Consider the following 13,062-nt stretch of genomic DNA (forward strand, 5'->3'; position numbering starts at 1 on the left):
AAGTATCTCCCAAAATTTACCCAAAATATCCCAAAAATTTGAGCCCAAAAAATCCCAAAATTCACCCAAAAAATCCCAAAACTCAGCCAAAAAAATCCCACGAAATTCACCCCAAAATGGCCCAAAATTGGAGCCCAAAAATACCAAAAATTCACCCCAAAATTTGAGCCCAAAAATCCCAAAAATTCACCCCAAAATTTGAGCCCAAAAATGTCCTAAATTCACCCTAAAAATCCCAAAAATTGGAGTTAAAAACCCCTCAAAATTCACCCAAAAATCCCCAAAATTTGAGCCCCAAATCTCCAAAATTCCCCCTAAAAATCCCAAAAATTGGAGTTAAAAACCCCTCAAAATTCACCCAAAAATCCACAAAATTCAGCCCAAAAATCACCCCAAGAATCTCCCAAAATTCACCCAAAAATCCCAAAAATTTGAGCCCAAAATCTCCCAAAATTCACCCCAAAATTCACCCCAAAATCCCAAAACTCGACCAAAAAAATCCCACGAAATTCACCCCAAAATCTCCCGAAATTCCCCCTAAAATCCCCCAAAATTCACCCCAAAAAATCCCAAAATTTGGGGTTAAAAACCCCTCAAAATTCACCCAAAAATCCCCAAAATTCACCCAAAATCTCCCCAAAAATTCAGCCCAAAATCCCCCAAAATTCCCCCTAAAAAATCCCAAAAATTGGAGTTAAAAACCCCTCAAAATTCACCCAAAAATCCCCAAAATTCACCCCCAAAAATCCCAAAAAATTCACCCAAAATCCCCAAAAATTCCCCCCCAGAATTGTCAAAATTCACCCAAAATCTCCCAAAAATTTGAGCCCAAAATCCCCAAAATTCACCCAAAAATCCCAAAAAATTCACCCAAAATCCCCAAAAATTCAGCCCAAAATCCCCCAAAATTCCCCCTAAAAAATCCCAAAATTTGGGGTTAAAAACCCCTCAAAATGGACCCAAAAATCCCCAAAATTCAGCCCAAAAATCCCCAAAATTGAATCTCAAAATTCCCCAAAATCGCCCCAAGAATCTCCCAAAATTTACCCAAAATATCCCAAAAATTTGAGCCTAAAAAAATCCCAAAATTCACCCAAAAATCCCAAAACTCAGCCAAAAAAATCCCCCAAAATTCACCCAAAAATGGCCCAAAATTGGAGCCCAAAATTTAAAAAAATCCCCAAAAATTCACCCAAAATTTGAGCCCAAAATCTCCCAAAATTCCCCCCTAAAATCCCCCAAAATTCACCCAAAAAATCCCAAAAATTTAGCCCAAAAATCCCAAAAAATTTGAGCTCAAAATCTCCAAAATTCACCCCAAAAATTGCCCAAAATTTACCCAAAATATCCCAAAAATTGGAGGCTAAAAAATCCCAAAATTCACCCAAAAATCCCAAAAATTGGAGTTAAAAACCCCTCAAAATTCGCCCAAAAATCCCCAAAATTCAGCCCCAAAATCCCCAAAAATCACCCAAAATATCCCAAAAATTTGAGCCCAAAATCCCCCAAAAATCCCCCAAAATTCACCCCAAAATCTCCCCAAAAATTAAGCCCAAAATCCCCCAAAATTCCCCCTAAAAATCTCAAAAATTGGAGTTCAAAACCCCTCAAAATTGACCCAAAAATCCCCAAATTCAGCCCAAAAATCCCCAAAAATTTGAGCTCAAAATCCCCAAAATTCACCCCAAAATCGCCCAAAATTCACCCAAAATATCCCAAAAATTTGAGCCCAAAATCCCCAAAATTCACCCAAAAATCCCAAAAAATTCACCCAAAATCCCCAAAAATTCAGCCCAAAATCCCCCAAAATTCCCCCTAAAAAATCCCAAAATTTGGGGTTAAAAACCCCTCAAAATTGACCCAAAAATCCTCAAAATTCAGCCCAAAAATCCCCAAAATTGAATCTCAAAATTCCCCAAAATCGCCCCAAGTATCTCCCAAAATTTACCCAAAATATCCCAAAAATTTGAGCCTAAAAAATCCCAAAATTCACCCAAAAATCCCAAAACTCGGCCAAAAAAATCCCACGAAATTCACCCCAAAATGGCCCAAAATTGGAGCCCAAAATTAAAAAAAAATCCCCAAAAATTTGAGCCCAAAATGCCCCAAAATTCACCCCAAAAATCCCAAAAATTGGAGTTAAAAACCCCTCAAAATTGACCCAAAAATCCCCAAAATTCAGCCCAAAAATCCCCAAAATTGAATCTCAAAATTCCCCAAAATCGCCCCAAGTATCTCCCAAAATTTACCCAAAATATCCCAAAAATTTGAGCCCAAAATCCCCCAAATTCACCCCCAAAAATCAAAAAAAATTCACCCAAAATCCCCAAAATTCACCCCCAAAATCGTCAAAATTCACCCCAAAATTCACCCAAAAATCCCAAAAATTTGAGGCCCAAAAATCCCAAAATTCACCCCAAAATGGCCCAAAATTGGAGCCCAAAATCCCCAAAAATCCCCAAAAATTTGAGCCCAAAATTCCCCCTAAAAAATCCCAAAAATTGGAGTTAAAAACCCCTCAAAATTCACCCAAAAATCCCCAAAATTCAGCCCAAAAATCCCCAAAATCTGTGCCCAAAATTGCCCAAAATTCACCAAAAAAATTCCACAAAATTCACCCGAAAATCCACCCAAAAAATCCCCAAATATCTTAGGAAATTGTGTCCTAAAAAACCCCAAAATTCACCCAAAAATCCCCAATAATTCACCCAAAAATCCCCCAAAAATTCCAAAAAAATCCCAAAAATTGGAGCCCAAAATGTCCCCAAAAATTCACTCAAAAATCCCCAAAAATTCCAAAAAAATCCCAAAAATTGGAGCCCAAAATCCTCTCAAAAATCCCAAAAATTTGACCCCAAAATCCCCTCAAAAATCCCAAAAATGGGGGCCCAAAACCTCCCAAAAATCCTCCAAAATTCATCCCAAAAAAGCACCCAAAAAACCCCAAAATTTTGAACCCAAAATCCCCCAAATTTATCCCAAAATCCCCCAAAATTCCCCCTAAAAAATCCCAAAAATTGGAGTTAAAAACCCCTCAAAATTCGCCCAAAAATCCCCAAATTCAGCCCAAAAAAATCGAAAAAATTCACCAAAAATCCCCCAAAAATCCCCCAAATTCCCCCAAAAACCCCCCAAAATTCAGCCCAAAACCCCCCCCAAAAAATCCACCATAAAAAGCCCTAAAATTCACTGAAATTTTAACCCAAAAACCCCAAAATTCACCCCAAAAATCCCAAAATTCACCCCGGTACCTCCAGTTCCTCTCTCAGCTCCCTCAGGGCCGCGGCCGCCGCCCCCCTGACGGCGCCCTCGGGGTCTCCCAGCCCGGCCCGCAGGGCCGCCAGGACCACGCCCAGATACCTGCGGGCCACGCCCACAAACGCTCAGACCACGCCCACAACCCCCTCAAAACCTTTACAAGCCCCGCCCACAACCCCATAAAAGGCACTAAACCACGCCCGCAATATTTAAACCACGCCCACTACCTTTAAACGCCACCCACAGCCCCATAAAAGGCTGTAAGCCCCGCCCCTTACCTTTAACCCCGCCCACCTTTTAATCCCCACCCACAGCCAATAAAGGCTTTAAACCCCACCCACAACCCTTAAACCCCACCCATAACCCCATAAAAGGCTTTAAAACCCCACCCACAACCCTTAAACCCCGCCTCTTTTACCATAAAAGGATTTAAATATACCCACATTCCCATAAAAGGCTTCAAACCCCGCCCACATTCCCATAAAAGGCTTTAAACCCTGCCCACAACACTTAAACCCCACCCATAACCCCATAAAAGGCTTTAAACCCCACCCACACCCTTTAAACCCCGCCCTTTTTACCGTAAAAGGATTTAAATCCGCCCACATGCCCATAAAAGGCTTCAAACCCCGCCCACATTCCCATAAAAAGGCTTTAAACCCCGCCCATTTTACCATAAAAAGGCTTTAAACCCCGCCCATTTTCCATATACGGCCCAAACCCCGCCCCTTCCCGCGAAGCCACGCCCATTTTTGCCCATATTAGGAGCTCACCGCTGGCGCAGGGCGGAGCCGCAGCCTCGCGCGAGCGCGGCCAGCGCCAGCAGCGCCCCCTTGCGGCCGCCGGCGCAGCCGCCCCGACCCGGCCCCTCCAGCAGCGGCAACTTCCGGGTTCGGCCCGACCCCAAAATCGCCGGAATTTCACCCAAAAAACGAGAGGGGGGAGGGGGGAAGTGGCGGGGGAGGGCGGGGGAAGCGGGGGGAAGAGAAAAAAGGGGAAAATTTGGGGGGAAAAACGGCGAAAATCAGCAGAAAATCGGCAAAAAATGACACAAAAATTGGCAAAAAATGACTCAAAATACGATGAAAACGACCCAAAATCTGCACCTGGAGAGGCAAAAATTGGTAAAAATTTGGGTTTTGCCACAGAGGAGCCCAAAATTTCAAGATTTTCCCTCAGAATGTTTCGGATTTTTCAACATCAAGGTCGTGGAAGGGCGTTAAGAAAAAGCGCGGGAAAATCAAATAAAATTTTTTAAAAATGGAATTAAAATGTGTAAATTTTTCCAATTTAGAAATTCTCTGGGGTTTCGACCAAAATTTCTGATTTTTATCCACCAGGAAGGCAAAATTCCTCAATTTTGGCCCAGAATTTGATCCAGGAGTCAAAAAATGCCCTCAGAAGGTCCTGAAAGGACAGGAAAAAAATCCCCGAAAATGAAAAAAAAAATCGGAAAAAGTTAAAAAAAAAATTCAAAAAATTCCCAAATTTTTAAATTTGCCTTTGATCTCAAAATCCTTTAAATTCTCCCCAAAATTCTCCTGAGGATCTCACAAACTGCCCCAAAAAGGTCCTGAAAAATTACAAAGAAATCACTGAAAACTTTTTTTTAAAAATTCAGAAAAATTTGAAAAAAATAATTTTAAAAATTCCACAAAATTCCATAATTTTAGAATTCTTCACCAACACCAAAATCCCCAGAATTCTCCCCAAAATTCCCCTCAAGATCTCCAAAATTACCCTAAATAAGGTCCTGAAAGGGCACAAAAAAACCCCAAGAATCCTCAAAAACACCCCAAAAATTCCTAAAAATTTCAAAAAAATTCCATCAAAATCCCCCAAATTCAAAAATTTACTAAAAGTTCCCAAATTTTACCAAAATCCCCCAAATTTTCCTGAAAATTCTCCTCAGGATCTCCCAAAATTCAGTCTAAAAAGGGCCTGAAAGGTCAGAAAAAAACTCCAAAATTCCTCAAAAAAACCTCCAAAAATTTAATAAAAAATCCCCAAAACTTCAAATTTCCCTAAATTTTTTTAAATTTTCCTGAAAATTCACAGATTTTCCCAAAATCCCATAAATTTTCCTCAAAAATCCCCTCAGGATCTCCCAAATTCCCCCCAAAAAGGTCCTGAAAGGTCAGAAAAAAAAACCCCAAAATTCCTCAAAAAACACCAAAAAATTAAGAAAAAACCCAAAAACTTTAAAATTTCCCCAATGTTTTTAAAGTTTTAATGAAAATTCACAAATTTTACCAAAATCTCCCAAAATTTCCTCAAAATTCCCCTCAGGATTTGCAAAATTTTTGCCATAAAAGGTCCTGAAAGGTCACAAAACCCCAAACATTTCTCAAAAAAAAACCCCAAAAGTCCCAAAAAACCTCAAAAAATAAAAAAAAATTAAAATCACTTGGTTTTTTTTAAATTTCCAAATTTTACCAAAATCTTCCAAATTTATCTCAAAATTTCCCTCAGGATCTCCCGAATTCCCGCCAAAAAAGGTCCTGAAAGGTCACAAAAAAAACCCCAAAATTCCTTTAAAAACCCTCAAAAATTCCCCAAAAAATCCCAAAATCCCAAATTTCCTGAAATGTCCCCAAATTTACAAAAATCCACCAAAATTTCCTCAAAATTCCCCTCAGGATTTCCAAAATTTTTGCCATAAAAGGTCCTGAAAGGTCACAAAACCCCCAACATTTCTCAAAAAAAAACCCCAAAAGTCCCAAAAATCCTCAAAAAATCCCAAAAAATTTTTAAAAATCACTTATTTTCCTTAAAATTTTCAAATTTTACCAAAATCTTCCAAATTTATCTCAAAATTTCCCTCAGGATCTCCCGAATTCCCGCCAAAAAAGGTCCTGAAAGGTCACAAAAAAAAACCCCAAAATTCCTCAAAAAAACCTCAAAAAATTCCAGAAAAATCCTAAAAATTCCCTAAAAATTCCCCAAAACGTCCCCAAAATCCTAAATTTACCAAAATTTCCAAATTTTAACCGAAATTCCCCAAATTTCCCCTCAGGATCTTCCAAAATACCCCAAAAAAGGTCCTGAAAGGTCACAAAAAAATACCCAAAACCCCTTAAAAAACGCCCTAAAAAATCCGAAAAAATCCTAAAAAATTTTAAAAAACCCCCAAATTTAAAAATTTTCTTGATGTTTTTTAAAATTTTCCCAAAATTCCTGAATTTTTCCCCAAAACTCACCAATTCCTTGAGCAGCTTTTCAGGGGGGAGCCCCTGGGCCAGAGCATCCAGAACCTGAGGGGAGAAAATTTGGGTCAAAATCTCCCAAATTTGGGCAAAATTCCTAAAAAAAAGTGGAAATTTTTTGCTCAATTTTGGGTAAAATTAAAATAAAAGGGAAAGGGAAAAAATTGGGGGGAAATGGGGAAATGTAGGCAAAAAATTGGGGCAAAATTTGGGAGAATTTTGGTTAAGAATTGATTTTTTTTTTGTAAATTTGGAGGAAATTTTTGGGGTAAAATGGTGGAATTTTGGTATAAAAAGGAGGAAATGGCCAAAAAAATGGGAAATGTGACAGAAAAATTTGAAATAATGAGGGAAAAAATCTAGAAAAAGGGAAAATTGCAATTAAATTGTGCAAAAAAATTAAAATTAACAATTGGGAAAAATGGGAGAAATTTTTAATAAAATGGGAAAATTTCAAATAAAATAAGAAAAATAATTCAAAAATGAGAAAGAATTCAAAATTAAATAGAAAAAATCCTAAAAATGGGGGAAATTCTGACTAAAATGGGAAAAGAGAGAAAATATTGTCCAAAAGTCACCAAAAAAGGGGGGAAATCCATAAAAATGGGAAAATTCTAAATAAAATAAGGAAAAGCCAAAAAAGGGAAAAATCCCCAGAATTTTGAGGATTTTTGGAGAATTTTTGGGGGAGTTTTTTTGGGGAATTTTAGGGAATTTTTTGTGATTTTTCTGAATTTTTGGGGGATTTTTTGGAAATTGGTTTGGAATTTTTGGGAATTTTTTGGATTTTTTTTTTGAATTTTAGGGGGGAATTTTTAGGGAAATTTTTGAGATTTTTTTGAGGATTTCTTTTTTAATGGTTGGGGAATTTCTTTGTAATTTTTTTTTCAATTTTTGGAGAATTTTGGGGGAACTTTTTGAGACCTTTGGGAATTTCAGGAAAATCCCAAAATCCCAAAAAATAGAAAAAATAAAAATTGGAAAAGATGGGGAAAAACCCAAAGAAATAGAAAAAATAAAAATTCTAAAAAAAAATGGGGGAAAATCCCAAAAAATAGAAAAAATAAAAATTGGGAAAAATGGGGAAAAATCCGCAAAAAATAGGAAAAATAAAAATTGGAAAAAAATGGGGAAAAATCCCAAAAAATAGGAAAAATAAAAATTGGAAAAAATGTGGGAAAATCCCCTATAAATTAGAAAAGAATGGGGAAAAATGGGGAAAAATCCCAAAAAAATTAGAAAAAAATTGGAAAAATGGGGAAAATCCCAAAAAATAGGGAAAAAATTGGGAAAAATGGGGAAAAATAAAAAAATAGAAAAAAAAATTGGAAAAAATGGGGGAAAATCCCAAAAATTAGAAAAAAAAAATTGGGAAAAATGGGGAAAAATCCAATAAATAGGAAAAATAAAAATTAAAAAAATGGGGGAAAATCCCAAAAAATAGAAAAAATAAAAATTTGAAAAAATGGGGAAAAATCCCCAAAAAATAGGAAAAATAAAAATTAAAAAAATGGGGGAAAATCCCAAAAAATAGAAAAAATGAAAATTTGAAAAAATAGGGAAAAATCCCCAAAAAATAGGAAAAATAAAAATTGGCGAAAATGGGGAAAAATAAAAAAAATAGAAAATAAAAATTGGAAAAAATGTGGGAAAATCCCCAATAAATTAGAAAAAAATGGGGGAAAATGGGGAAAAATCCCAAAAAATAGAAAAAAATTTGGAAAAAATGGGGGAAAATCCCAAAAAAATAGAAAAAATAAAAATTGGAAAAAATGGGGGAAAATACCAAAAATAGAAAAAAAAAATTGGGAAAAATCCAAAAAATAGAAGAAAAAATTGGAAAAAATGGGAAAAAATCCCCAAAAATAGAAGAAAAAAAATTGGGAAAAATGGGGAAAAATCACAAAAATAGGAAAAATAAAAATTGGGGAAAATGGGGAAAAAATCCCCAATGAATTAGAAAAGAATGGGGAAAAAATGGGGGAAAATCCAAAAAAAATTGAAAAAAATAAAAATTGAAAAAAATGGGGAACAATCCAAATAAAATAGAAAAAAAATAGAAAAAATGGGGAAAAATCCAAAAAATAGGGAAAAAAATTGGACAAAAATGGGGAAAAATAAAAAAAAATAGGGAAAAATACAAATTGAAAAAATGGGGAAAAATCCCCAAAAAATAGCAAAAAAAATTGGAAAAATGGGGGAAAATCCCAAAAAATAGGAAAAATAAAAATTGGAAAAAATGGGGAAAAATGAAAAAAATAGAAAAAAAAAATTGAAAAAATGGGGAAAAATCCCAAAAAATAGGAAAAATAAAAATTGGAAAAAAATGGGGGAAAATCACAAAAAATAGCAAAAATTGGAAAAAATGGGGAAAAATCCCCAATAAATTAGAAAAGAATTGAAAAATGGGGGAAAAATCCCAAAAAATAGAAAATAAAAATTGGAAAAAAATGGGGAAAAATCCAAAAATAGAAAAAATAAAATGGGGAAAATGGGGAAAAATAAAAAAAAAAAATTTAAAAATTGGAAAAAATGGGGAAAAATCCCAAAAAATAGAAAAAAAATTTGGAAAAAATGGGGGAAAATCCAAAAAAATAGAAAAAATAAAAGTTGGGAAAAATGGGGAAAATACCAAAAATAGAAAAAAAAAATTGGGAAAAATCCCAAAAAATAGAAGAAAAAATTGGAAAAAATGGGAAAAAATCCCCAAAAATAGAAGAAAAAAAATTGGAAAAATGGGGAAAAATCACAAAAATAGGAAAAATAAAAATTGGGGGAAAATGGGGAAAAAATCCCCAATGAATTAGAAAAGAATGGGGAAAAAATGGGGGAAAATCCAAAAAAAATTGAAAAAATAAAAATTGAAAAAAATGGGGAACAATCCAAATAAAATAGAAAAAAAATAGAAAAAATGGGGAAAAATCCAAAAAATAGGGAAAAAAATTGGACAAAAATGGGGAAAAATAAAAAAAAATAGGGAAAAATACAAATTGAAAAAATGGGGAAAAATCCCCAAAAAATAGCAAAAAAAATTGGAAAAATGGGGGAAAATCCCAAAAAATAGGAAAAATAAAAATTGGAAAAAATGGGGAAAAATGAAAAAAATAGAAAAAAAAATTGAAAAAATGGGGAAAAATCCAAAAAATAGGAAAAATAAAAATTGGAAAAAAATGGGGGAAAATCACAAAAAATAGCAAAAATTGGAAAAAATGGGGAAAAATCCCCAATAAATTAGAAAAGAATTGGAAAAATGGGGGAAAAATCCCAAAAAAATAGAAAAAAATGGGGAAAATGGGGAAAAAAAAAAATTAAAAATTGGAAAAAAATGGGGAAAAATCCCCAATAAATACAAAAAATAAAAATTGGAAAAAATGGGGAAAAATCCAAATAAAATAGGAAAAAAATTGGAAAAAATAGAAAAAAATAAAAATTGGGGAAAATGAGGAAAAATTCCAAAAAATAGAAAAAATTAAAATTGGAAAAATGGGGAATAAAATCCCAAAAAATAGACGAAAAAATTGGAAAAAATGGGGAAAAAATGGGGAAAAATGGGGAAAAAAAATGGGAAAAAAAAAAAAAATCCAAATAAAATTGGAAAAAAAACCCCAAAAAATCCAAATAAAATGGGAAAAAAACCCCCAAAAAATCCAAATAAAATTGAAAAAAAACCCCAAAAAATCCAAATTTAATGGGAAAAAACCCCCAAAATCGCAGGAAATGCCTCAGAACTTGGCGATTTTTGGGGGAATTTTTGAGAATTTTGGGAATTTTTTGGGAATTTTTTGGGAATTTTTGGTTACCTGAGCGGCTCCGTGGCGGGGGCAGGGCTGCCCCTCCCCCCCCGGCCAGGTCTCCTCAGGGTCGGGGCTTTGGGGCCTCAATGGGGAACAAAGGGGAACCAGGAGCCCCCTGAGGAGAAATGGGAGGAGACCCCCCCTGAGCAGGGCCTGCAAGCAGAACAAACCAGTATAAACCAGTATGGACCAGTATGGACCAGTATGGACCAGTATAAAGCAGGAAAAATGAGGAAAAATCAGGAAAAATCAGGAAAAAACTGAGGCACAAAGAGGCACCAGGAGCGCCCTGAGCAGGGCCTGTAACCAGAACAAACCAGTATAAACCAGTATAAACCAGTAAAAACCAGTATAAACCAGTGACCCCATCCCAGTATAAACCAGTATGGACCAGTATAAAGCAGGAAAAATGAGGAAAAACCGGGAAAAATCAGGAAAAATCAGGAAAAAACTGGGGCACAAAGAGGCACCAGGAGCGCCCTGAGCAGGGCCTGTAACCAGAACACACCAGTACAAACCAGTACAAACCAGTACAAACCAGTACAAACCAGTCCAAACCAGTATAAACCAGTGACCCCATCCCAGTATAAACCAGTATGGACCAGTATGGACCAGTATAAACCAGGAAAAAATAGGAAAAATCAGGAAAAATCAGGAAAAAACTGGGGCACAAAGGGGAACCAGGAGCGCCCTGAGCAGGGCCTGTAACCAGAATGAACCAGTATAAACCAGTATAAACCAGTATAAACCAGTACAAACCAGTATAAACCAGTACAAACCAGTATAAACCAGGGACCCCAGCCCTATCACAGCACCCCATCCCAGTATAAACCAGTATAAACCAGTATAAAGCAGGAAAAATGAGGAAAAACCAGGAAAACCTGAGGCACAAAGAGGCACCAGGAGCGCCCTGAGCAGGGCCTGTAACCAGAACAAACCAGTACAAACCAGTACAAACCAGTATAAACCAGTCCAAACCAGTCCAAACCAGTGACCCCAGCCCTATTGCAGCACCCCATCCCAGTATAAACAGTATAAACCAGAATAAACCAGTATAAACCAGTATAAACCAGTATAAAGCAGGAAAAACCAGGAAAAAACTGAGGCACAAAGAGGCACCAGGAGGTCCCTGAGCAGGGCCTGCAACCAGTACAAACCAGTACAAACCAGTACAAACCAGTATAAACCAGTGACCCCATCCCAGTATAAACCAGTATGGACCAGTATAAAGCAGGAAAAACCAGGAAAAACCAGGAAAAATCAGGAAAAAACTGGGGCACAAAGAGGCACCAGGAGCCCCCTGAGCAGGGCCTGTAACCAGAACAAACCAGTATAAACCAGTATAAACCAGTACAAACCAGTATAAACCAGTGACCCCAGCCCTATTGCAGCACCCCATCCCAATATAAACCAGTATAAACCAGAATAAACCAGTATAAACCAGTATAAACCAGGAAAAACCAGGAAAAACTGAGGCACAAAGAGGCACCAGGAGGCCCCTGAGCAAGGCCTGTAACCAGAACAAACCAGTACAAACCAGTACAAACCAGTATAAACCAGTACAAACCAGTATAAACCAGTACAAACCAGTGACCCCAGCCCAGTATAAACCAGTATGGACCAGTATGGACCAGTATGGACCAGTATAAAGCAGGAAAAATGAGGAAAAATGAGGAAAAATCAGGAAAAAACTGAGGCACAAAGAGGCACCAGGAGCGCCCTGAGCAGGGCCTGTAACCAGAACAAACCAGTATAAACCAGTCCAAACCAGTATAAACCAGTATAAACCAGTGACCCCAGCCCTATCACAGCACCCCATCCCAGTATAAACCAGTATAAACCAGTATGGACCAGTATAAAGCAGGAAAAATCAGGAAAAACCAGGAAAAATCAGGAAAAAACTGGGGCACAAAGAGGCACCAGGAGCGCCCTGAGCAGAGCCTGTAACCAGAACAAACCAGTACAAACCAGTATAAACCAGTAAAAACCAGTCCAAACCAGTGACCCCAGGCCTACTGCAGCACCCCATCCCAGTATAAACCAGTATAAACCAGTATAAAGCAGGAAAAACCAGGAAAAATCAGGAAAAACTGAGGCACAAAGGGGAACCAGGAGCGCCCTGAGCAGGGCCTGCAACCAGAACAAACCAGTACAAACCAGTACAAACCAGTAAAAACCAGTATAAACCAGTCCAAACCAGTGACCCCAGCCCTATTGCAGCACCCCATCCCAGTATAAACCAGTATAAACCAGAATAAACCAGTATAAACCAGTATAAAGCAGGAAAAACCAGGAAAAACTGAGGCACAAAGAGGCACCAGGAGCACCCTGAGCAAGGCCTGTAACCAGTCCAAACCAGTATAAACCAGTCCAAACCAGTATAAACCAGTATAAACCAGTGACCCCAGCCCTATCACAGCACCCCATCCCAGTATAAACCAGTATAAACCAGTATGGACCAGTATAAAGCAGGAAAAACCAGGAAAAATCAGGAAAAATCAGGAAAAAACTGGGGCACAAAGAGGCACCAGGAGCCCCCTGAGCAGGGCCTGTAACCAGAACACACCAGTACAAACCAGTACAAACCAGTACAAACCAGTACAAACCAGTACAAACCAGTATAAACCAGTGACCCCAGCCCTATCACAGCACCCCATCCCAGTATAAATCAGTATAAACCAGAATAAACCAGTATAAACCAGTCTCAAAACCACCATTTTTCTCCATTTTCCCCCATTTTTGTCCCTTTTAGAGCCCCCAAATCCCCTCAAAATCCCCCAAAATCCCCTCCCAGTTTGTCCCAG

The 13,062-nt window shown here is 37.2% G+C and overlaps 1 protein-coding gene across 1 annotated transcript in view; it reads right to left on the reverse strand.

The window, feature by feature from the left end:
• IPO4 (importin 4) overlaps positions 1-13,062 on the reverse strand; it is a 51,141-nt gene that overhangs the window by 25,682 nt on the left and 12,397 nt on the right. Inside the window, exons 10-13 of the mRNA XM_071420550.1 lie at positions 12,777-12,807; positions 10,265-10,315; positions 4,032-4,141; positions 3,252-3,360 (exon numbers count right to left, since the gene is read on the reverse strand). Of these exons, the coding sequence (XP_071276651.1) occupies positions 3,252-3,360; positions 4,032-4,141; positions 10,265-10,315; positions 12,777-12,807 (301 nt within the window). The remainder of the gene's footprint in view (positions 1-3,251; positions 3,361-4,031; positions 4,142-10,264; positions 10,316-12,776; positions 12,808-13,062) is intronic.

This window comes from Agelaius tricolor, unplaced genomic scaffold (assembly GCF_023055355.1).
Source record: "Agelaius tricolor isolate 1412-34295 unplaced genomic scaffold, bAgeTri1.0.p SCAF_149, whole genome shotgun sequence".
In the NCBI taxonomy this organism is placed as follows: domain Eukaryota; kingdom Metazoa; phylum Chordata; class Aves; order Passeriformes; family Icteridae; genus Agelaius; species Agelaius tricolor.